Below are 26,037 nucleotides of genomic sequence, written 5' to 3'. Positions count from 1 at the left end.
TTTGTGTGTGTGTTAAATTTATATTCACTCTATAATTACCCTGCTGGAAAACAAATAGTAGAAACCATCACATACATTCTAATGGTTTCCACTACAAATACCATTACAAACCAATACTATTACCATTATTGGTAATGCTATCCACTAGACATAACATGCCACCAATAAAAGGTAACAAATTCATAGTAGATACCCACAGTGACCATTACAGTTTCCATTAAAACCAATACAATTCCAATTAAAACCATTAAAAATTGTATGAGGGTTTCTATTGTTTTCCACCTCTTTTCAACAGGGTGTTCACTGGAAATAAGTGGACAATTTTTATTAAATGCACGGAAAATTAAATTGGAGTGACGTCTGAATATGGGTTTGTATAAATATTAATGCAGATAAATGATTCAAGCTGCTGAGGTAACTACAGGTGTCAATTCAACGTTAGCTCTTGTTCTGCTTTTTGAGACATTCAGTTCTGGGTTATTTATCTTTCAGTGTCCTATTTGATTCTGATATCAGCCATTTCTGTAACAAATCAACCTTAATATTTTAATAATGTCATGTTCTTAAATTTATTTATTTATTTATTTATTTATTTTTACTTGTTGTTATAGCTAAAGCTAACCCGGACAGTAGCTCTCTTAACGCGCGTCTTAAAACACCCATCCCCCCTTTGAAATCACACAATGGTACATACCCAGAGTGACAGGACACTCCCAGTCTGCTTTTTGATTGGTCGCTGGTACAGCCATCTTCTCACGTCTGCTTTGTGATTGGTCAGCTAGCGGCTCGCGCTCTGCGGATGCTGCGGACGTAAGGTTTTCCAAGCTGGAGCGGCCGGAGCATCTGCCAGCGGGTGTCACCCAGCGTTCTCGTCACACACCACTGAAACACTGCTTTTTTGGGAATATAACAAAGGAGGTAAGTTGTATACTGTTTACGTTTAGCTCCTACATTTACAGTGAATTCTGGAGCTGTTTGGGAAGGCGTTGCCTCGGTAGCGCTGAGTGACAGTTCCACGGCTCGAGGCTGTTTTCTGCTTAAAGGCTGCCATCTGGGCTTGGTTCATTTCTACACTCACATCCGTCTCCATCCCGGAGATCCGCCCTCTATCCGGCTGTGACAGGGTTTAGACTCTCGATGTGTTGTACATGTTAATCATAAATGTTTGGACGGAAATGTTTAGTTTTAGCTCAGGGAAGGAGCAGCCGGCCGCAGAGCAATAAACATGATTGATGAAGCTACAGTCGATATTGCCGTCCTGATCTACTCTTACAGAATGATCACTCATAAAAATGGACGCCTTGTTTTAACTGACAGTTGTTTTACAATCCAGATTCATTGGTTTAGCAGGATGTGTGTGTTAAGCATCCTGACATCTATGTCTCTGATAATGGAAGGGCTTGGCCACTCTCTTTGTGTGTGAGAGATGGGTTCCATAACACCCATGTGGAATGCAGCCTCACATTTACACACACACACACACACACACACTGCACAGAGCTCATTCACATTCTCCCTGCCATCTGGAGGAGAAAAAAAAATCTTTGCCACATCATGGAAATGGAACATTTTTAATGCAAACAAAACATCAATTAAGACTGAAATGCATCAGTCAAGAACCATTACATCCAAGATCATTACACAGTCTGATGTGTAATCCGTCTAATCATTTTGTCTTCCACATTGTTGCACTTAGTGAAGGCCGGCACTATAAACCTATAAACCACTAGCTGTGAGGTGCTCATGAAGTGCATGTGTGTTGATGAGAACTCCTTCTGTATTGTATGGAATAGAGAAATGGGTCATGGCAAAAATCTGCCTGCGTGCGGCATGAGTCGTAGCGGAGAACAAATGTGTGACTAATTTGTCTCTGAGGTCTTCGGAGAGGACACGGACGTACTGTAGTATGTGTACTGTACTGCTGCTGCTTGCTTAATATAGTTCAGACAGAGGCGCGAGGACACACCCATCTCCACACCCGCTCCCTCGGGCTACCTTCCATCCCACCCAATCAGGGGCGCAGAGAGGGTTGCTGGGGGGAGGTGCGGTGGGGGTGGGGTGGGGTGTATGTTTTACACTGTACCCTCTTTCCATGACTTCACCCTGCGTGCACCAGGCTTACACAACCGAATGGAATCAAAAGCTCCTCCGTTTGTCTTCTTTGCCACGCCTCTGCACTTGACACTTTACTATGTGGGTCAGAACCGCCCTGACTCTCTGCATCACCATTTATTAATAAGGGCCAACGCTGCCAGGAGATGGGATTTGTTTATTATCAGCTTATTATTATTAGCAATATGGGAGCATTAGATGTAGTAATTCGGCAGATTTATATTCACGCTTATATGATACGCTATCGATTTGCTGCAGTGCTTGGCCAAGTCAGTGGCTATCGCAGTAATTCGATTTTTTATTTATTATTATTATAGCTGTGCTTCAAGTCCACTCCAAACTGAGATTATGCTCTGTGGACTTAAAACCTGGCTTTTATATTTTATGTAGTCCTAGAGTCTTTTATTATTCTAAGGCAAGCCTCACTGCACAGGAATGCTGGAATTTGGAAAACTGACTCCCAAACCTATTATTAGTATTCAGTGAACTTTGTTCTTGACTTTTCTACAAGTATTTTACACGGTCGTTAGAGTTCTTTTGCTCATTTGGTACATATCGTAAGATAAACTGGCAAGAATCAGTTTCAAAAGCACAAACATTCTGATCCATCCATTTTCCATACCGCTTATCCTTCTCAGGGTGGTGGGGAGCCTGAAGCCTATCACAGGTAACTCAGGGCACAGGGTGGGGGATACCCTTGACGGCGTTTCAACCCATCACAGGGCGCAATCACACACACATAAATAAGCACTATTCGGACTAGCTTTCTAAACGAAGTCTGAGTTACAGTTCTTATCACCTGACGTCTGGGATTCCATGTACCGATTCGGGTGGGACTAACATCCCCGTGTTTATTACAGAGGCGGGAGTGTGTATTTTGTTCATCTGGGCGTCGCAGAAGATCACATGGCTCTGGATGCGTGCATTGCGTACTTTTAGGTACTTTTACATCGCGTACTGCATAAGTACTTTTAAATTTCAAAAGTACAAATTTCTTCATTTATTGATTTCATTTTAGTTTATTCAAATTAGTTGTTAAAAAACGTACTAAAAACTTCACGTGATTTTATGGAACTGTCTGCTTATAACACACCCGCTGAAATAAAGATGTGATTACTTGTATAATTAATTATATAAGTGAGTGCAGAATTAAGTTGAGTAATCACCTGACACTGATATTACAGTGGCCAGTCTTAACAGTTTACGTGATTTGGCTCTTCTTTTTGATTGAATAATTTTTTTTTATTTCTTCACCGTGTAGCAAAAACATCTACATGCATACTGAACTGAACAGAAAGCAGAAAACGAGTGCATTAGGAAGAGCTTCTACGGTAGTTCATGTTGGCCAAAACACACAAGGAAAAGCGTTGTGAAAAAATATTATCGCAATCACATACATTCGCATTCGGACAGGAGTACGTTTCTCAGAGGATCACCGAGTTAGCCGAAAAACAGTAGGTAATTTGCTCTGGAATTTTTACAGAGGCTGTGTGAGAAAAACAAGACTCGGCTGATCCGAACGGGATTAAAATCGCAAAGTACGTCTGTGAAACACAGATTTCTCTAACGTCCCCCTGGAAAACTAGTCCTGTCCGGATAGTGCTATACAATACGGAGCAGTCTATGCAGGATTTTACGTAGTTTTTTTTTGTGATCGTTTCGGCCAAAAAAGCTTGATTTGACTGGAGCTTTTTTTCAAAATTTGCGATGCAGTTTGCGGAGATTTTTTGTGGAAAACTACTTAAATCTGCAAAATTGTAAGTGCACAGAATTGTTTTGCACGGTCTTTCGCAATGAGTTTGTTGCTAGATTAGATCTTTAAATGACGCACGCTGAGTAATTTTGCTGAATGTGCTTTGTGATGATGTCATGTGACCTGTCTTGGGCCAAATCCGTGGAAAATCTGCGGCAATTTTGAAAAATTGCAAGTTCCGACGAATATAATGGAGTTTCCTCAATTTTGTATTAATTTCTGAGATCACAAGTCCTGGAGGGACTGATGGATAATTTGGAAATTCCAATCAACTACAGTGTATGTCTTTGGACTGGGGGAGGAAACTGGAATAACTGGAGGAAACCCCCAAAACATGGGGAGAACATGCAACTCCATGCATGCAGGACGGAGGTGGGATTCGAACCCCTAACTCTGGAGGTGCAAGGCAAACATGTTAACCACTAAGCCACTATGTCCCTACTTTTTTTTTTTTTTTTTTTTAAATCCATTTATAAACATACTTGGTCTCTCCCACTCTCTCACAGGTGGAATCATGTCTGCTGGTCCTGCGACGTTGCGCATCCTTATAAAGGGAGGCAAAGTGGTGAATGATGACTTTACCCAGGAGGCGGACGTGTACATTGAGAATGGCATCATTCAGCAGGTGGGCAAAGAGCTGATGATCCCAGGTGGTGCCAAGGTGATAGATGCCACAGGCAAGCTGGTGCTTCCGGGGGGCATCGACACCAGCGTTCACCTGCAGGAGACCTTCATGAATGCCACCACTGCCGACGACTTCTACAGTGGCACCAAGGTACAGTGTGTTGCATTGATGTCAAAATGTTCAATTGGGGAATAAAACACTGTGGGTAGTGCCAGTTTAGTAAAATGGTCAACACCAGGGTGGTGTGATGCAGCCCAACACAAAGCAGGAATTATTTTGCACTAACATCACATTCAATTCAATTCAATTTTATTTGTATAGCATTTTAACAATGGACATTATCTCAAAGCAGCTTTATAGAAACATCATTCCATGAAGATTTACCAGCGATTACAGTGTACAGTTTTCTCTTTATTAATGAACAACACTTCATCCTTTTTAACCATTTATAGTTGCACTTAATGTTGTGGAATGCCTGCAAGACAAGCTAGTGAATCTTATCATCACATAGGTTATAGCAGCTGTAAACAGGCATTCCTTCACTAGTCTCTCTCTATTTTTCTTCACGTGAATAATAATAAAAAACGAAGCAAAAACCAATCCAAACAAACCGTAACCCAGCCTTGTAATGTTACTGAGAAACCGGAACATGAACCATCCTCTCTCCTGAAGACTCCTGTGTCGCAAAACAGACTGTTACGAAGTACTGACACTGGAGACTCCTTCCATAAATGTTAAATAAACCTACAGAATACTTCACCATATTAACAATCCTAATGTCTTTAATCTTATCTTGATCTGTGCATTATTAAGCTCGTCCACCATACAAGAAAGAGCACGTTATTATAAACCTGTCATTTAACATACACTCAGGAATACTGTCAGAGCTGTTCTTCTAGAAAATGAATCAACACCTTCTGACTGGAATAATTAAAGATAAGGAATGTCATATGAATATAAACTCTATTAAACATCACATTATTTAATAACTATTATTAGTGCAGTGACAGAAATGTATATAGTTATGATAGTAAGGAATGAAAGGCTGGATATGGATTATTATGAATGATGATGATTATTATAATTATATTATTATATACGTTATTGTTAAGTTTCATGTTTATAACAGTTGTATTTATATTAAAGTTGTTATAACTTGCTTGTACACCCTGTACAAGTATCTTCAATTCCTAGGCATGCACCGTTATTGCTTTGTTCCAGGCCTGCTATTAAACTCTCTCCTTAGCCTAGTAGGAAAGCAGTTATTTCACTTTGCGTTCATTGAACCAGATTTCTCACCACTGCCTGTGTTGTGAAACTGTATCCGACGTCTTGGCGGATGAATCCGTAGATGTCTGGGGCCAATGTAATACGTGGATGGATTTTTTTTGGCCTTCACACCAGGGAGCACACCATCTGCTGGGTCTTTCTCCTCTAAAAGCCCAGTGAGCTTTTATTCCTGAGTGGCGTGGTGTGGCTGTAGCTCTCAAATTACTGGGAGGATTATAGCAAGAAGCTGACGCTTGAAAAAACGAAAGGCATGAAATGTATTTTATTGATTGAAAAATATTTTTAAAAAGGACCAGAGTCTGGGTTTTACTCTGTAATGTATTCAATGCATTCAGTTTTTTTTCTCCCCCCTTTTTTTTTAATAACATCTTGGTTCTATTTGAAGTCACATTTGTGGTGGTATGCCTGCAGCTCCTCGGTGTGACATCATAGCAGGCTGCCCCGTTCAACCTAATCCCATGGGTTGGTTGTCAAGCACTGAAAGGCGAGAGTACAGATGATTCACACACATCCAAATGCACACACACACACACACACACACACACACTCACACACACACAATTACGTCTGAGAACACTGTCATGTTTAAGATGACAAATGAATCAGTTGTTATCTGAATTGTGCTTGTTAGACACTGGCGACGCAAGTGGTAATCCCCCCACCCAGTCCACATCACTGCCATGATCTTGGCCAAGCACAGACACAAATGCAGATCAGATTCTGTTACCATAGATACAGCGGGAGCTGCTGCAAAGACTGCTGCAAAAGCCTTTCACTCGCACCATTGTACAGAGAGACAATGGTGCTCAATTCCACGCCCCTTTCAGAGGACACTAGTCCATTCCCCTGTGCCAACTGACAGACGGAAGAAGACCCTCACGCAACAAAGAATTATGGCAAAGCTCGTTTGTCTTATTTTTCATACCATTACTGTTCACGCTAATAAACCGAGCATGGATTCAGAAAATAGTGCAGTCACTACTGTATGGTTTATTAATCACTGTAAGATGTAAGATGAGTAAGAAGACACTTGCGATGTTCATTCGTGATTTTTAGTATTTTTAGCCATTTCTTTTTCGAATACTCGCACATCATATAGAAGAAGTAACTGATGACTCCACTTTTTAATAACTAGCCTGACCCATGTGTGAGGCTCTTTGCTTGACTTTTTGCTTTACTGAACAGCACCAATACCATCTATCTATCCGTTTTCCATACTGCTTATCCTACACAGGGTCACGGGGGAACCTGGAGCCTATCCTAGGGCTGGGGGTGCCAACAAATTGCACACACATTCACACACTATGGACAATTTGTTCTTGGAAAGGGAAAGGGGGAGGAAACTGGAGTACCCGGAGGAAACCCCTTAAAGCACGGGGAGAACATGCAAGCTCCACGCACACAGGGCAGAGCCGGGACTCGCACCCCCAACCCCGGAGGTGTTAGGCAAACGTCCTAACCACTACGCAGCTGATCAAACAAATAAACATTTGACTTTTTTTTTTTTTACTGATTTAAGTGTTAATTAGACTATAAGTAACAGCATTGGTACACTGTATATGTGTATATGTGAGTTGTAAAATAAAAATGGTCTCCTTAAACAAAAACATCCAGTAAGCTGCAGTTCTGTGGACAGAAACACCTTGTGATGAGAAAAGTCAGAGGAGAATGGCCAGACTGGCTTGAGCTGACAGGAAGTCTACGGTAAATCAGATAACCACTATTTAAAAGTGTGGTGAGCAGAAGAACGTCAGAGAACACACAACACGTTGAGTCTTGAGGTGGATGGGTTACAGCAGAACACCACATCGAGTTCCACTCCTGTCAGCCACGAACAGGAATCCGCAGCAACAACAGGCATAAGTTAACTGAAACTGTACAGCTGAAGATTGGAAAAAGACCAGGTGATGGTTTTTCAACATCTTCAACTGTCCAGTTTTGGCGAGTTACTGTTTGATATTCTCGTATTTGATGTGAACGTTTACCGAAGACTTTATGCATCGTGTTGCTGCCACATGATTGGACTGGCTAATGGAATGAAGGAGCAGGTGAACAGATGTTCATAGTAAAGCGACTGGTGAGTGTATGTATCGCACTGTAGGGCCAAAATGTAAAAATCTTTTCATGTGACAACACTGAAGAAATGACACTTTGCTACAATGTAAAGTAGTGAGTGCACAGCTTGTGTAACAGTGTAAAGTTGCTGTCCCCTCAAAATAACAACACACAGCCATTAATGTCTAAACAGCTGGCAACAAAAGTGAGTACACCCCTATGTGAAAATGTCCAAATTGGGCCCAATGTGTCAATATTTTGTGTGGCCACCATTATTTTCCAGCACTGCCTTACCCCTCTTGGTCATGGAGATCACCAGAGCTATACAGGTTGCCACTGGAGTCCTCTTCCACTCCTCCATGATGACATCACGGAGCTGGTGGATGTTAGAGATCTTGTGCTCCTCCACCTTCCGTTTGACGATGCCCCACAGATGCTCAATAGGGTTTAGGTCTGGAGACATGCTTGGCCAGTCCATCACCTTCACCCTCAGCTTCTTTAGCAAGGCAGTGGTCATCTTGGAGGTGTGTTTGGGGTCGTTATCATGCTGGAATACTGCCCTGCGGCCCAGATCATGCACTGCTTCAGTAGGTCACAGTACATGTTGGCATTCATGGTTCCCTCAATGAACTGTAGCTCCCCAGTGCCGGCAGCACTCATGCAACCACAGACCATGACACTCCCACCACCATGCTCGACTGTAGGCAAGACACACTTGTCTTGTGTGGCGGCAGGTGCCTCACTCCGCACTTGCCGCCACACACACCATCTGAACCAAATAAGTTTATCTTGGTCTCATCAGACCACAGGACATGGTTCTAGTAATCCATGTCCTTAGTCTGCTTGTCTTCAGCAAACTGTTTGCGGGCTTTCTTGTGCATCATCTTTAGAAGAGGCTTCCTTCTGGGACGACAGCCATGCAGACCAATTTGATGCAGTGTGCGGCATATGGTCTGAGGACTGACAGGCTGACCCCCCCACCCCTACAACCTCTGCAGCAATGCTGGTAGCACTCATACGTATATTTCCCAAACACAACCTCTGGATATGACACTGAGCACGTTCACTCAACTTATTTGGTCGACCATGGCGAGGCCTGTTCTGAGTGGAACCTGTCCTGTTAAATTGCTGTATGGTCTTGGCCACCATGCTGCAGCTCAGTGTCAGGGCCTTGGCAATCTTCTTATAGCCTAGGCCATCTTTGTAGAGCAACAGTTCTTTTTTTCAGAGAGTTCTTTGTTTTTCAGAGAGTTCTTTGCCATGAGGTGCCATGTTGAACTTCCAGTGACCAGTATGAGGGAGTGTGAGAGCGATGACACCAAATTTAACACACCTGCTCCCCAGACACACCTGAGACCTTGTAACACTAACAAGTCACATGACACCGGGGAGGGAAAATAGCTAATTGGGCCCAATTTGGACATTTTCACTTAGGGGTGTACTCACTTTTGTTAACATTAATGGCTGTGTGTCGAGTTATTTTGAGTGGACAGCAAATTTACACTGTTACACAAGCTGTACACTCACTACTTTACATTGTAGGAAAGTGTCATTTCTTCAGTGTTGTCACATGAAAAGATATAATCAAATATTTACAAAAACTGTGAGGAGGTTACTCACTTTTGTGAGATACTGTACATGTAAATATTGCCTCTCTGTTCTTGTTTTTTTGTGTGCATAAGATTGAGGGACTGATAGCGGCTTAAAGCAGGCAATGAAAGTGAGAACAAAGTTTCAAGCTGAAAAATATGTAGCTCTCAACTTTATGCAAAAGAGAAGTGAAAAGTGTTGGCCAATCAGACTGTTCACTGTGGTACAGGCCTGTGTCCTGTGCCACATCCACACTCTGGGTCAAGTCACAAATTGAAATCAGTGCAGTACTATAGCCATATTAGGTTTTCCAGTAATCTTTAAAAAAGGCACAGAACTAGCCTTAAAATTCTGCATGCACTTTCCTCTGGACAATTAACCTGCTTTTGCATTTAGGGGCCGTCCCGAGAGCTGTTCTGAATGTACTCGCTGTGTTTTGGGAGCATTATCCGAGTGATTTTGTAGTGTGAAATTGTATTTTTGTTGTATTATAATGACTATATGTCTCAACACATTTTTCACTTCACCTTCTCTTTACTTTGACTAATACTCAAGTATTGCCATACTTGACCTTTATTGTAGGGTGATAGGATGATAGATAGGGTCCAGGGTTTTGGGTTCGATTCTGAGCTTGGCTGTCTATGTAGGGCATGTTCTCCTCACGTGGGTTTCCTCTGGCGTCTCCAGTTTTCTCCCACTGTCACAAAAAGCAAGTGTTTTGCTCAATAATGGGGCTAAAAGGAATTGGGTTTATAATGTATTCATCAGTGCCGTTAGTTCTTGTCGTTGTTGCTGCCTCAGTTAATGGTTTCTGTCATTTGCATAATTGTAATCATGTTTTAAAAATGACCTTTTAGTGTGAAAATCAGATCTATTGTGTATATCGTATAAAACGTGTCCCTTATTTATTATAGTTGTGTAGAATCAAGCGTAGATTCAGATGCCCTTAATGACATGTGAATAACCCTGTGTCTGGTTCATGAAGCTTGTCATACAGCAACAAGATGGGTGGAGATTGAAATGCAGTTGATAAATCAGAAAATGCCAGCATCCCTGGTTTGATCCCAAGCTCAGGTTGCTGTCTTTTGCACGATCTCCTGATGTTTGTACGGTTTTCTTCCAGGTTCTCCAAATAAATGATGAAAGAATGACATTGATTTCGGGCGGTAAACTGAAAAGCAAGTTATTTTTTTTTCAGGTTGTGAAAATATTACACTCAAATCTACACACATTCCAAAGAGATGTGAGTGTGAATCATAAAGATGATATCGATTAATTTACTGTAGTTACATCGGTAGGAGGAAGCCGGAGAACCCGGAGGAAACCCACACAGACACGGGGAGATCGTGCACGATCAGATTTGACTTTGATTAATAAAGACCAATGCGTTTTCGTTTCCAGGCTGCTCTGGCTGGAGGCACGACAATGGTGTTGGGTCATGTGTTGCCCGAGAAGAACGAATCCTTGCTGGATGCCTATGAAAAGTGTCGATCTCACGCTGATGCCAAGACCTGCTGTGACTATGCTCTTCATGTTGCTGTGACTTGGTGGAGTCCCAAAGTATGCATTTTCTCTGAAATACACACAGACAGATCAACTCTGCAGTCATTACATACTGTGACATCACCATCCTGCAGTAGTGTCTTTATTTTAAACTGTGTATTTGAAAAGTTTTTGGTTTTATTGTATGAAAACCATTGGCAGTATTCGACCATATAATAGACATGTTTTTAACATATATAAGCACACTGTACTAGAGAGCTTAATGTGGAAATTGTGATTTGCGTGTTTTAACCAACAATATCATTATATCAGTAATGCATTTGATAACTAATTATAACCAGGTGAGGGCTCAGATGGAGACACTGGTGAGAGAAAAAGGAGTGAATTCCTTCCAGATGTACATGGCTTACAAGGACGTGTACATGCTGAGGGACAGCGAGCTGTTCCAGGCCCTGCAGCACTGTAAGGACATCGGAGCCGTAGGCCGTGTACATGCTGAGAACGGGGAGCTGGTGGCCGAGGTTGGGAAAGTGTATTATCAGTCTCATTACAACATTCTTCTGTTATTTTCACCTGTCCTGGTAACTTCACAGACTTTGTTGGTTTTCTTGCAAGGGTGCCAAAGAAGCGTTGGATCTGGGCATCAGTGGACCAGAAGGCATTGAGATCAGCAGGCCTGAAGAGGTGTGACTTCGGATTGGTTGAATCCCAGTTTTATGTCAAAGTATTTGTAACTCTGATTGATATACTGATTATTTATTCATGTGAGCGAGCGACAGCCGGCCATTTATTTTCCATGTACATGCGTGACACAGAGCTGTGATTTTAGCGACGTAGCAACAGTGTGATATTTCACCTGAGCTTTTCTAAATTCTATGCAAATTCGGTATCACCATAAAGCAAAAAAAAAAATCCAACCAATTAGCTTGAATAATTCCTTGGACCAGTCCTATGGTGCGGTGGTCCAACATTACTTCTATCCTCGACTACCCTGGGAATTTAGTTCCCATTTTACTGTTTGATGTTCAAAAATGGAAAAAAACCACAACTATGGTTTTATTTTTTCGTGTCATATACGACCGCTCAACGTGCGTAGAGACATTATAGCTTGGAAGGAGGTAACAGAGATTGTTGGTGCAAAAGTTCAAAAGTTTACATCCCCTTAATTTAGTGTGTTACCTTCTTGAGCATCAGTGAATGTTGTGTACGAGTCCCTCAGTCTTCCTCAGTGTGAAAAGATGGACCTCTACATCATATAGCCGCTGTTGGAAAGGGGTCAAATATACAGAAGATGCTGGAAAAGTAAAGAATGTGCAGGACCTGGAGGATTTTTCTGATGAACAGTGGGCAGTTTAACTGCTCAGGACAAACAAGGGACTCATGAACAACTATCACAAAACATAAAAACAGTCTGTGATCATCCAGGTAACGACACACAGTATTAAGAATCAAGCATATGTAAACTTTTGAACTGGTTCATTTGTGTAAATTCAGTTATTATTGTGTCTTTTGGACTAGATGTAAATATCTGTTATGTGAAATATCTTATTCAGTGCAGAACTAAATAAAAAGACAAAATGCAATTTTTATGATCTCTATTATAATTATTATTATATATTTTTTATTATTGTTAACATTTTGCAAGGCATATGTAACCTTATGATCTCAAGTAGCTAATACTGTTCGCTTGTTTTTCTAATCTGCTAATAAGTACAAAACCTAGCATGCAACATGTAAATCAAACAGGCAATTTTTACACTTCTTATTGTATTATTTAATTAGTGTTTAACTAGTTGAACTTTTAGAAGCTATATACAGCTAATTCAGTTCGCCATCGGATCACTAGGCCACAAGTAACAAAGCTAGCGGTCACTACACACCCACAGTGGACACACTAGACGTGACACGACCGACTTGTCGCTTGTTGGTGTGGATGTAGGGTGCTGCATGTGTAGCTCATTAGGTTACAGCAGTGATGTTCAAATGTCTCACTGACTGTGGGTAATCTTCTGGTTACAGCTGGAGGCAGAGGCAGTGCACCGAGCGATCACCATCGCCAACAGAGTGAGTAACAGTACAGTACAATGTTAATGTCACATGCTTTATCGTGTACTTTTTATTGTAGTTTGATCAAATTGACTTTCCTCTTGTCCTGAAGTTAATTAGACCCATTTGCACTCGACCGGTCTCGTGACAAGCTGATAGGTTTCAAGTTTCAAACCAAGTGTGATGAGGTTGGATTTTGTTCAATTTCATACAAATGAAGCAGTAAGAAGAGCTACAAGCACTAACCCCATCCCTACACCTAACCGCTTTACAAATATCTTAAGTCGTAATGAGAACATTTAGGACACTGTTTCCTCTACTGTCCTGCTTCAAACAGTGCCAACAACTTGTTCAGTGTTGCCAGGCAATTGGGCTATTTTTAAAATCGGCTGCAGTTCACTGTGAACCTGGAGCCTTTTTTCTACATTAAATTTTCCAGCACTTCCCAGTGAATACAGTGCATGTGCAAACATTTATATCAATTGCAAGTTATCAATGGTTTTTTTTTTTTTTTTTTTTACAGTGCTGGATTAGCATTTTATTCTGCTTGAAATATGAAAATTATTGTTTTTCATGTTTGCAGTCCTTCATTTCAGATCATCTGCATCTACAAATAAAATGCATGCACCTTTTGCTTTTTGGGCCCACGGCAGCTTAGCATTATCAGCCATATTAAGGCTAATATAAGATCACTACTTAAATACTATCTACAGTATAATATACTGTAGGAAAGGTCATTTGATTAGGAAACTGTTGCACTATTGTCTATTTCAATAATACTACTGCAGATTAATATCTTGTTGATAAATAATGTTGTACCTTTTCGAGAACTCTCTCTTAAGGTATGGATTTAATTGAAACTCAATTTAATTACATTTATTTCCATTAAAATCTAGGTTTTTCAGGATTTTTTTTTGTGTGTGTGTGTTACTAGGAGTCACTAGGGGTGATGCTACAAAGACCGGTCACTGGGACTATTTTTGATTAAAATAAAAGCAATTGTAGATTTGGAAATGTCAGTAGTAAAGCAGTTGACTGCTGTTTTATATGGACTATCTTGGTCGAGGTGCACGTAAAGGTTTTTCAGGTAATGTTCAAAACACATTGTGGCGTGGATAATGGAGTGCAGACTCAGACTTTTAAATCTTTCAAAGGTAGCTCCTCAGGGATCTGTGTGCACTTAAATGTCTTGTGTCCACATTAAATATAAATGAGATTGGTATGTTCTGGGAAATGTGTAGAATACATTTTTTTTTCTTAAAAAGACAGCCCCGTACTCTATACTGGTGCATCCTTGGTGATATTACAGGTGAATAGAGTTGGTGTAGAGATAAACATGGTGGAGAGAAGGTTACATCACAAGCTTTGCAAACCAATGTGTCTGTTCTTTTATATTCAGGCTTCACACAGCTTCATTACCCAGTACCACTAGTGAGGTCTAGTACTAGTGCCCTTTTATCAGATTTCCGCTTCAGTGTGCTCTTGAAAGTGCATGAGCTCTTGTGAATGAAATTGGTATATTGTGGAAAGTCTGGGTGAAAGTACCCCATGATAGATGATTAATTTCTGAAATGCCACACACTGCTGCACAAGACTAGGCCATGCGTCTGCCATGACACATGATGAGTATAGTAATAAGTCAAATAATAGAAATAGCATCACCGAAGGTGTGTGATGATGCAGATCATCGACTAAACATCCATGTTTAGGTGATTAAGCTTATTATCAAAAAACAAAGGATTAGTGTGATATATTCAGCATCCTTCATGTCTAGCTCAGCAAGACAAGGAAGAGAAACATAATGAACATGACATAGTCACAGAAACACTCCACCAGTTCTGAAGGAAACAGCCCTGGCAGTCCAGAACATAAGGAAGTAGAATTTTAAATATGGGTCCCAGTACCTTACAAGTCGTAGCATCTTGGTGTTAGCACTTGTTTAGAATCACAGTAAAACACTGTGTGTCTCAATCAGCTCGCTCTAATTCAGTAGTCAGGGCACTGATCAGGGAGTCGGCCATTTTAAGGACTGTTGCAAATTCTTTCCAGTTCACTGGAACGTTGGCTCCCTAAAAAATCCCTTAATGCACCGCAAAAACCAGGGAGCATCGATGCTCACTGTGTTCCCTCACTGGAAATGATGTCATGTTTTTTTTTAAGTCTCTCAGCTCGAAAAAAAAAAAAGAAAAAAGCCAGACGAACTCTCAGCAAACTTCATCTGTAAATGAAAGTGGCTTGTTATCGTTATTGTAGCTCTAAATCTTATTTACAGTTACATTTATGTAGCGCTTTTCTAGATATTCAAAACACTGTACATAGTATGGGGGGGCGGATCTCCTCAACCACGACTAGTGTGTAGCATCCACCTGGCTGATGCGACGGCAGCCATAGTGCGCCAGGATGCCCACCACAGGAGAGGAGAGTGATGTACCCAATTCAGGGATGGGGATTATTAGGGGATTAGGGGGCCATGATAGATCGGGGCCAATGGGGGAATTTCAGCAGGACACGGGGTTATACACCTACTTTTTGCAAGAATTGTCCTGGGATTTTTAATGACCACAGACAGTCAGGACCTCAGTTTAATGTTTCAGCTGAAAGACGGTGCTGTTTTTACAGTATAGTATCCCCGTCACTACACTGGGGCATTAGGACACACACAGACCACATGGTGAGCGCCCCCTGCTGTTCTTACTAATACCACTTCCAGCAGCAACCTTAGTTTTCCCCAGGAGGTCTTCCATCCAGGTACTGGCCATGCTCAACCTTGCTTAGGTTCAATACGAAAACTGCAGGATAATAGGCTCTGGCAAATTTTTGTACTTTATTTGACGTTTTATTTATGACTAACGACTTTTAAGCGTTTAATGATTTGAAAAAATCCAAATGACAGAATCGAGTGTGATTAAGCTAAGAAATTTATATGACAGAAAGATATCAGTCTTGCCTGCTGTTGACAAATGCCGCTGGTGGCGTTTTACAACGTGAGTATCTAGTCATGTTGCTGGAAATTGAGTCATCAGTGTCCCAATGTGTGAGCCAGGGTCTTTACCAGTGACCAAACTCTTGTACACAATATATTGATTCACGACCTGATTGAGACGCACCTACAGTCATGATAGAGGAAATCATTGTCAACTAGAATTGATATTATGAAATATTACCTTCAAATATGATAGGTTATTTTTGTTTTTCCAATATTATCATTCTCTTCAGGCTCACTGTCCTATATACCTGGTTAATGTAGCCAGTATGTCAGCAGGAGATGTTCTGGCCTCTGGGAAGATGCACGGTAAGGGCACAGCTTTGTCTGTATCCAATTACACCTTGTGCAGTGTTTGTCCCTTGAGGCTTCCTTGAACACTAGCTGTTATACATCACATTGTCAACATTCACTATGCTAAGCTAGCTAATGCATTGTTGGTGTGTATGTAGGTAAAGTGGTGCATGGGGAGACCACCACTGCCCATGCTGTTATAAACGGGCTGCAGTACTACCACCAGGACTGGGTCCATGCTGCTGCCTATGTCACTGTGCCTCCCTTGAGGCTGGACCCCAACACACCGAACTTCCTGCTCAGCCTGCTGGGAAGGTAGGTTTCATCTCATGCTGTACATAATCTCAGAATGTGACTACAGTGCATCCGGAAAGTATTCACAGTGCTTCAATTTTTCCACATTTTGTTATGTTACAACCTTATTTCAAAATGGATTAAATTAATTATTTTCCTCAAAATTCTACAAACAATACCCCATAATGACAATGTGAAAGAAGTTTGTTTGATATCTTTGCAAATTTATTAAAAATAAAAAACAAAAAAGCACATGTACATAAGTATTCACAGCCTTTGCTCAATACTTTGTTGAAGCACCTTTGGCACCAGTTACAGCCTCAAGTCTTTTTGAGTATGATGCTACAAGCTTGGCACACCTATTTTTGGGCAGTTTCTCCCATTCTTCTTTGCAGGACCTCTCCAACTCCATCAAGTTGGATGGGGAGTGTCGGTGCACAGCCATTTTCAGATCTCTCCAGAGACGTTCGGGGCTCTGGCTGGGCCACTCAAGGACATTCACAGAGTTGTCCTGTAGCCACTCCTTTGTTATCTTGGCTGTGTGCTTAGGTTCGTTGTCCTGTTGGAAGATGAACCTTCGCCTCAGTCTGAGGTCCAGAGCGCTCTGGAGCAGGTTTTCATCAAGGATGTCTCTGTACATTGCTGCATTCATCTTTCCCTCGATCCTGACTAGTCTCCCAGTTCCTGCCACTGAAAAACATCTCCACAGCATGATGCTTCCACCACCATGCTTCACTGTAAAGATGGTATTGGCCAGGTGATGAGTGGTGCCTGGTTTCCTCCAGACATGATGCTTGCCATTCAGGCCAAAGAGTTCAATCTTTGTTTCATCATGGTCTGAGTTTGCCTTTTGGCAAACTCCAGGTGGGCTGTCATGTGCCTTTACTGAGGAATGGCTTCCGTCAGGCCACTCTACCATACAAACCTGATTGATGGAGTTCTGCAGAGATGGTTGTTCTTCTGGAAGGTTCTCCTCTCTCCACAGAGACACGCTGGAGCTCTGTGAGAGTGACCATCTGGTTTTTGGTCACCTCCCTGACTAAGGCCCTTCTCCCCTGATTGCTCAGTTTGGCCGGGTGGCCAGCTCTAGGAAGAGTCCTGGTGGTTCCAAACTTCTTCCATTGATGGATGATGGAGGCCACTGTGTTCATTGGGACCTTCAGTGCTGCAGAAATGTTTCTGTACCCTTCCCCAAATCTGTGCCTCAAAACAATCCTGTCTCGGAGGTCTACAGACAATTCCTTGGACTTCATGGCTTGGTTTGTGCTCTGACATCCATTGTTAACTGTGGAACCTTATATAGACAGGTGTGTGCCTTTCCAAATCATGTCCAATCAACTGAATTTACCACAGGTGGACTCCAATCAAGTTGTAGAAACATACACACAGAAAAGCTTCCGCTTCAACCTGTACATAGGACCTAACTTCAGAATGTGACACACATCTGTTTCTGCTGCTGTAGTGACACTCTGAATGTGGTGACGTCAGACCACCGGCCCTTCACCACCAAGCAGAAGGCCATGGGCAAAGACGACTTCACTAAGATCCCTCATGGAGTGCCCGGTGTGCAGGACCGCATGAGTGTCATCTGGGAGAAAGGAGTGGTAGGTTTGACTCGATTAACCTAAAGGAATAAGAATTTGTAATGCACACCATTTTTATTACTGCATTAAGTAAGGGATAAAACGTGACAAGGCTTTGTGCATCATATTTACAATTGTTATTCATTAAAAATAACAGATCGTACTTTTTATCCATTTATAGTTAATGTTGTGAAAAGTCTGTGAAACAAGATCCTGTTATCGTTTATGTTATCACCAACCTTTCTTTTTTTTCTCTGTCTTGAAGTTAATAAGACAAAAAACATGCAGCTCGTGTAAACCAGGATAAATCACTAAGCGGTAGGGTGATAGAAGAACTTAAAGGAACAGCTTTACCTCTGATACATAGCACAGACCCTGGAATCTCTTTCTGTAAAATGTTGAATAAACGTTCTAACAAAAAAGCTTCACCATAGCAACGATGACATGCTCTTCTTTGTTATGCATAGGCTTAAATTATGAGCATCCGCTACACAAATCCCAGTAAGCTAGCAGTTACTATAGACATGATAATGTGTTTGAATATTGGAATGAGTGTATCAGTATATCTGTGATTCACCTTATAGTCAGAAACACCTTCTGACCAATCAGAATCGAGACTTCAGCAGTGCTGTGTAAGCAGTAATATTTATATAACCTTCGAATAACCCTTGAAAGCATTGCTAGTTATGTAGTGGTTTTGTGGTCAATAATAAGGCATTAGTGTGGTGTATATGTTGTTAAAATGGTTCATGGTGCAAGTGCAAGTCATGAAGATATTGAAATGGCTCAGTTTGAGCTATGGCATCCCAAGAACATCCCATAAACACTGATAGCATCAAACAGAAGACTAATAAAGAGAAAACCATCAAAGAGAAACATATTTTCCTTACCAGGTTGGAGGAAAGATGGATGAAAATCGGTTTGTTGCTGTCACAAGTTCTAACGCTGCAAAGATCTACAACCTGTACCCCAGGAAAGGCAGGATCATCCCAGGAGCCGATGCTGATGTGGTGGTCTGGGACCCTGATGCAACCAGGTATAAGAAATAAGGGCCAGCTCAGTGATTGTAGATCAGTGTTTGGATCAAACTGGTCAAGCTCAAGCTTAACCAAGCTGTTCGGGCCAAGGTAGAGTTGCTAGATTTTGAGCTATTGCTAGCTTGATGAATTTAGATTTGAAAATGGTAGCACCTCCTGAGTGTCTGTTGTCAACTTTATGTTCCATAAAATGAAGATCTGTGATGACTCGTGCTGTCTGTTGTCTTTGGGCAGAACCATCTCTGTTACCACGCAGTGGCAGGGAGGAGATGTGAATCTGTATGAAGGTCTGCGCTGTCACGGCGTGCCATTGGTCACCATTAGCCGTGGCCGTGTTGTCTATGAAAACGGCATCTTCACCTGTGCTGAGGGTTCCGGAAAGTTCTACCCACTCCGAACCTTCCCAGACTTTCTCTACAAGAAGATGGTGCAGAGGGACAAGGTATGCCGTCATTCAGTTCACTGGGGTTCATAATTCTGTTTCATGAATCATCTGCTTGTCCTTAAAATCAGAAAGACTCTATGCTTTATTGTGTGAAGTAGAAGTGAGTAATATAAATAATAGAATAAATGTTAAAGTTTTTATTTATTGTTATTTTTCCTTTACAATCTATACCATGCCTCCTTAAAAATGGGTGGCTTCTCATGGCTTTAGTGGTTAGCACGTTTGCCTCGCACCTCCAGGGTTGAGGGTTTGAATCCTTCCTCTGCCTTGAGTTTGCATGTTTTCCCCGTGCTCCAAGGATTTCCTCCGTGTACTCCGGTTTCCTCCCCCAGTCAAAAAACATGTGATATAGGCTGACTTGAGTTTCCAGAATTATCTGTAGTGTGTGAGTGTGTGTAAGATTGTGCCCTGCAATGGGTTGGCACCCCATCCAGGGCTGTCCCCCGCCTTGTGCCCCGTTCCCTGGGATAGACTCCAGGCTCCCCACGACCCTGTGTAGGATAAGCGGTACAGAAACTGAAAGGATGGACCACCATAAATATTAAGTGTCTTAATTCACATCTAATCATTTTTAAGAGCTGCAACATTAATGTTAAATGATGAAATCATATAAGCTAAGTAATATATTGAATAAAAGGTTTAAAAAAGGCCAACTAAGTTTAATTCAGTCATAAAAGGATTTAATTGTGTTTGTCAAATTATCGAGCCGCGCGCGTGTGTGTGCGCTACTGGAAGTGTGTGTGCTACTGGAAGTAAACAGAGCATTAACATGGTAGACTTGTGTGCTCCCTTTACCCCCTTTAGTGCCAGGCTCTGAAAGGAGTGGACCGTGCTCCCTACACAGGTGATGTGGCTGCAGTGCAGAATACAGGGAAGAAGGAGGCGGCCCCTTCATCTGGGGACATGACCCCACGACCCTGCACTCGTCACGGAGGAATGAGAGACCTGCATGAGTCCAGTTTCAGCTTATCCGGTATTACAGCCTGCTTTCACAGCACGTTTCTACACATTTCTACATATACAGTACTGTGCACTTGTCTTTTTCACCCTCATTTATTTATACAAGTTTTGTCTTAGATGTTTATTTTATGACGTGCTTAAGCGGTTCAGTGAAAATGATTTTTTTAGATTTACAAACTTTTTCAACAAAAGTTACATGTTAGAAGTAACATATTACGGCTTAGTCCACATTAATCCGGACAGATCTGAAAACAACATTTTCTGAAAACGTTTACATCGACACGGCTGTTATTTTCCGCTGCGCTTACCCTGTGGGCTCCTGCCTGCGGCCAAATCACAGCCATGTCGATATTCAGTATAACAGCACTCTTGCATGTGCGATATTGTTTAAATAACAGCAGTGTATTATTCCTCTTATAACCCTATTAAATTCTTCTTTAATTGTTTATAGTTACATTTAATGTTCTCGAATGTCCATGAGACAACTTCGTAGTTACTGTTATGACTTGCTTTACGGCAGTTATAAACTGTCTTTCCCTCACCAGCCTCTTATTTTCTCTCTGTTGAAGTTAAAATGTAGACAAAATGAAGAGAAAAAAAAAAAAGCTTTTTGTTGTTACCCAAAAAACAAATACACATTCTATAATTATTAAATAAACATCAGCTTGATCATATCAACGATTGTACATTATTCTTTGTATATAGCTTGGCCAGAGCCATATTGCCCTGCAGTTCTCCCCTGGTTTCCCTTTATAGTTAAGCTGGCTTGAGCCTGGCTAGTACCTGGCTGGGAGACCTCCTGGGGAATACTAAGGTTGCTGCTGGAAGTGGTATTAGTGAGGCCAGCAGGGGGCGCCCACTATGTGGTCTGTGTGTGGCTCCTAATGCCCCAGTATAGTGACGGGGACACTACAGGTACATCTCAAAAAATGGGAATATCGTGGAAAAGTTCATTTTTTCCCGTAATTTAATTCAAAAAGTAGGACTTTCATATATTCTATATTCATGTCATTCATATTCATTTATATATTCTATATTCATCATTTAATCTCGATGATTACAGTTTACAGCTCATGGAAATCAAAAATCCAGTATCTCAGAATATTAGAATAAAGATTTTAGCCTTAGCCTTATGTAGCACGCCCACCATGCAAGTCCCTGTGAATGAGTTATTACTACAGAAACAATAATATATTACCACAAGCCCATTTATTTTCCTTGTAGTCGGTGCTACTGTCAGAGCTGCTGCTATCACAAAATAAACAACACCCTCCGAGCATTCAGATTCAGCAACGCCGTGCTAGTGAATGGTACGTCACAGAAACACATCCCATTCATGCATCTTACAGGAGCTTTGTGTTTTGCCAGGTGTCCAGATTGATGATGACCTTCCAAAGAGATCTTCCCAAAGGATTCTGGCTCCTCCTGGTGGTAGATCCAGTGGCATATGGTAACATCAGCTGCTGAATAACTAAACGGGGAAACTAAACACCTAATAATATTATCTGATAATTTCACATCGACCAAAATTTATTTAACCTTTGTCACTTTGTTACTAGCATAATTAAATGTCCATGTTAATGATTTCAAGGGGAGAAAATAAAAAAAAAGGTGGTGGTGGTGGTGGTGGTGGTGGGGGGGGGGGGGTTGTATTTTTGGAGGAGAAATGCAAAACAAGGTATCTGTGTGGTTTGTAGATCCTGTGTGAGAGATGTGGGTATTGATGAATTACACTAGCATTGATCTATCTTGGTGTCATATAGTTCATTTGGTAAAAGTGCAAGCAAGTTCTCCTGTGATTCTGTCTACTTCACTTTACATCACTATATTCAGAACAGTGCACTGTGATTTGCAACAGTTAAAGGGATACTTAGGAGTTTTTTTTCAACCTGATCTCTATCCACCACACAAGTTTGCTGTTATGTTATTTCCATGGACAAGAATGTTGTCACATTTCCCTGTACTGAGAAAAGAGCAAAAAAGAAACGTTTAGCATAAACCTTTACTGATACTCCACCAACTGCCTTTAGACGTTTGTTTTGTGAAACGTTTCTCTGTTGTTTCCTCAATACAGTGAAACGCTGACTGTATCATCACTCGCTCGTACACTGTTCACCTACCGATGATTGATTAGGTTGTAAAAACGCTGGAATATCCCTTTAAAACATGTATAAATTTGGCAGATAATTTAACAAACATTACAATATCGCAGCTAATGGATGTGGGACAATGTATTATTATATATTTTGCCACATTTTTTTAATTATTTGGGCACATGACTATGTGTTTACCTCAGTGTTTTTATCTTTGGAATTGCACTTATGTACAGTACAACCCTGCCTCTCCATTTGTTAAACTGTACATCTGTTGTGGTAATCAAACAACACATTAAAAGAAAAAAAAAGATACTTCTACGGTATACTGTAGCCTCAGTATCGCTTTTGTATTTTCAGTGTGTATATTTAATTATTTTTTTCTTTCACGTGACTGTTGACTCGTGGACGATTCAAAAAGCAAGTTAAAACGTTTGATCAAATCTATTTAATGCCACAGTTATGATTTTAGCCAGACTGTGTATGTTTGTATTGGTTGATTTTCCTATTAGTTCAGCATTTGATTTCCCCTACATGACATGGTGAGTGGCAACGGTGGCGTATCCCTGTGCGGTAGACTAGTGTTGTGTTGCCAAGTGTTATCAATAGCTATTCATTCTTAGATTCTTTGTTTTTGGTCAAGTAACATAGTAAATGTATTTCCAATAAATGTGAACCAATCACGAATGCCATGTTTACAGTGTCACATATCAGGAATGATTTTCTCAGTGAAATCTGACGCATCAAATTTATGTAATTGCCCGGGATTGCCTTTTTGACTTCGCAGTCACATGCAGTCACACCAGTGATACTGCGAAACAAATGTCTGTGTTAAACTGAACACATTTTTTATTATTTTGAGAATGGATGTAGGCTTTAAGAGATTAACCTCCGAAAAAACTACTTCTTAACAAGTGATGGTTTATTATGATTTGGTATTGTGTCTTACATCTGTAACATCTGTGAATGCTTCGAAACTCAAACACTTAAATTGACTGAATAACCCCTGAAAATGGCTCACAAACGTACTGATGTGCTAGATTAAAAGGAGATTTATTGCTAGAGTGTCTTTTACCGATTCTGTTACTGCTCCCCTCAGTAGTACGGCCGCGTTGGGAGACCCCACTGTAGAAAACATTTGTAACAGAGTAACCACAGTAAAGATGTCATAGTGAAACCGTCCAACAGATACACTAGGATTTCTCTATTGGTGCTGAATATTCATGTATGGATGTTTTTGTTTCCTTTTGGAACTCAACATTTCTCTCGATGTTTCTCAACCGTCTTTTCTTAATATATACCATGTATGTATGCACTAGAAGTGTATGTGTTCTGTTCCTCTCAAAAGTTCAAATAAACTCTGTCCAACCTTGTACGGTACTTTTGAGCGTAAGACTGAGTTACAACATTGAAGCAGGTTGAACCTACACATTGATGCATTATTACAGTATGTAATATTATTGTAATGACATACACATGCACAATCCCACAATGCATCGCAATGAGACCAAATGACATACAGATTTCCCATAATGCAGTGCACCCAGTGACATGCAGATTACCCTATGTTAGAGTGCTAATTAGTGGGCTAAACAATGCTGGTATAATTGAACTATATTAAGCATATGACTTGAATGGAACTGAAAAGCTCAGAATTATTTTTAATTTATGTCTATAAGCCTTCTTGTTAGGAGTGAGCAACGAACAGCACCAAACAAACTAAATGGACAATAAACACTCAATGCATTACAAGAAATTGTGTAGAAATGCTGGGGATGTGGAACGATCTATTAAAAGAAGCATTATACATTTAAATGGCACAGCGGGGGAAGTGATGCCTACTGGCACACTTGTGACAAGCTGCACGCAAAATATACGATAGTAATAACAGTAATAACATACACAGGTACTGCAAATGGTTACAGTATAATTGGATTGTTGTTAGAGGCTTGAAGAATTTTGGGACACAAAAGAGCCCCAATTGTCTCCTTACTAGACAAGGACATAGTAGGCTACATATGGGGTAGAAGTCGTTATGTCATAGTTCTACCACAAGTGCCTTGTTGACATGTGACAGTAATGTAACATTTTAACTATAGCTAATATAGTTATTACATTTGTTGGTTAAAAAAAAAAGACCAAAAACAAAGAAACTATTTGAAATTATATTCTTTGACCACTGCATCACTTTACTTACAAATTAAACATACAGACATTCCAACCTCTAGCATGCATGTCCTTGTTCCCAGTCCAGGTTAGGCTGATTGGCATGATCAAAGTGTCCGTAGTGTATGCATGGGTGTGTGAATGTGTATGTGATTGTGTCGTGCGATGGATTGGCACCCCGTCCAGGGTGTACCCTGCCTTGTGCCTGATGCTCCCTGGGATGGGCTCCAGGTTCCAAGCGACCTAATGGATAAGCGGTGTTGAAAATGGATGGAACTTTGCATTCAGCCTTGACACAGGGTAAACTTGGTACAGATTCCCTCACTGTCTGAGAAATTTTCTTCAACATATTGTTGAATTAATGTATTTAGTTTGTCCCCTTTCAAGCTGCAGAAATCATTTACGTGTATGACATTTGGCCCTTACATTTATCTCTCTATAATTTTTTTTTTTATTACAACTGAGCAATTGCGAGTTAAGGGTCTTGCTCAAGTGCCCAAGTGGAATTTGCTCAAGTGGGATTTGCTCAAGTGGGACTTGAACTCTGTTCAGAAGTCAAATCTCTTTTGTACTGAGCTACCACTACCCCCATTTTCTCCATTTAATGTATAAAAGTACTGGCAAGAAGGGGCCAGATCTAGGACATTCGCTATATAAGGAATAAAACCAAACAGGGTGTGCTGCTATAGGAAAATCATCAATGATGGTGTGATGTGATCCCAAAGCTAATTATTTTCCAATAACACCATGTACTGAAGTGATTGATTTCTCCACAGCACTTTGTCAATGCTCAGTCTATATTTATGTGCAAAACAAGCTCCTACGTTAGTTATGGTTGATAACAGCTATAAACAGTCATCCCATTCACCACCTCCTCTTTTCTCTTTCTCTTGAAAATAATAGAAAAAAAATGCAGCTTGTCATATTATTGAGAAACTGGAAAACGCCTTCATTCTAAAAACTTTACTGCATCAGAAAACTAAGTTGCAGTTTTACCCCTCTTGTTTAAGTTGTTACTATAGAAAATATAATGTATTAGAAAATGAATCGACACTGTCTGGCCAATCAGAATCAAGAATTCAATAGCACTGCTGTATATAAAAAAAATCTTACTTTTTTTTTTTTTTTTACTCAATCCACAAAATTACAGTTCAGGCTATAATAATACTACCACCACCAACAACATATTATCCATCCATTTTCCGTAC

At 40.8% G+C, this 26,037-nt stretch overlaps 1 protein-coding gene across 1 annotated transcript; it reads left to right on the top strand.

Moving 5' to 3' along the window:
- Window positions 1-762: 762 nt before the first annotated feature.
- dpysl5a (dihydropyrimidinase like 5a) lies at window positions 763-22,160 on the top strand. The gene is made up of 13 exons (XM_017477192.3): window positions 763-918; window positions 4,372-4,640; window positions 10,827-10,985; window positions 11,270-11,449; window positions 11,544-11,612; window positions 12,948-12,992; window positions 16,191-16,266; window positions 16,410-16,566; window positions 18,008-18,149; window positions 19,022-19,164; window positions 19,400-19,607; window positions 20,415-20,583; window positions 21,939-22,160. The coding sequence occupies exons 2-13, from the start codon at window positions 4,380-4,382 to the stop codon at window positions 22,022-22,024; spliced, it is 1,695 nt and encodes a 564-aa protein (XP_017332681.1). The 5' UTR covers window positions 763-918; window positions 4,372-4,379; the 3' UTR covers window positions 22,025-22,160.
- The last annotated feature ends 3,877 nt before the right edge of the window (window positions 22,161-26,037 follow it).

This window comes from Ictalurus punctatus, chromosome 9 (assembly GCF_001660625.3).
Source record: "Ictalurus punctatus breed USDA103 chromosome 9, Coco_2.0, whole genome shotgun sequence".
Taxonomy (NCBI): Eukaryota; Metazoa; Chordata; class Actinopteri; order Siluriformes; family Ictaluridae; genus Ictalurus; species Ictalurus punctatus.
This window is presented reverse-complemented; position numbering and strand designations above follow the sequence as displayed.

Coding starts and splice junctions, on each gene's coding strand:
- dpysl5a (XM_017477192.3), top strand. CDS start 4,380: ATGTCTGCTGGTCCTGCGACGTTGCGCATCCTTATAAAGGGAGGCAAA. Junction 11,450..11,543: donor ACGGGGAGCTGGTGGCCGAG/GTTGGGAAAGTG, acceptor TTTTCTTGCAAG/GGTGCCAAAGAAGCGTTGGA. Junction 18,150..19,021: donor TCATCTGGGAGAAAGGAGTG/GTAGGTTTGACT, acceptor TTTCCTTACCAG/GTTGGAGGAAAGATGGATGA.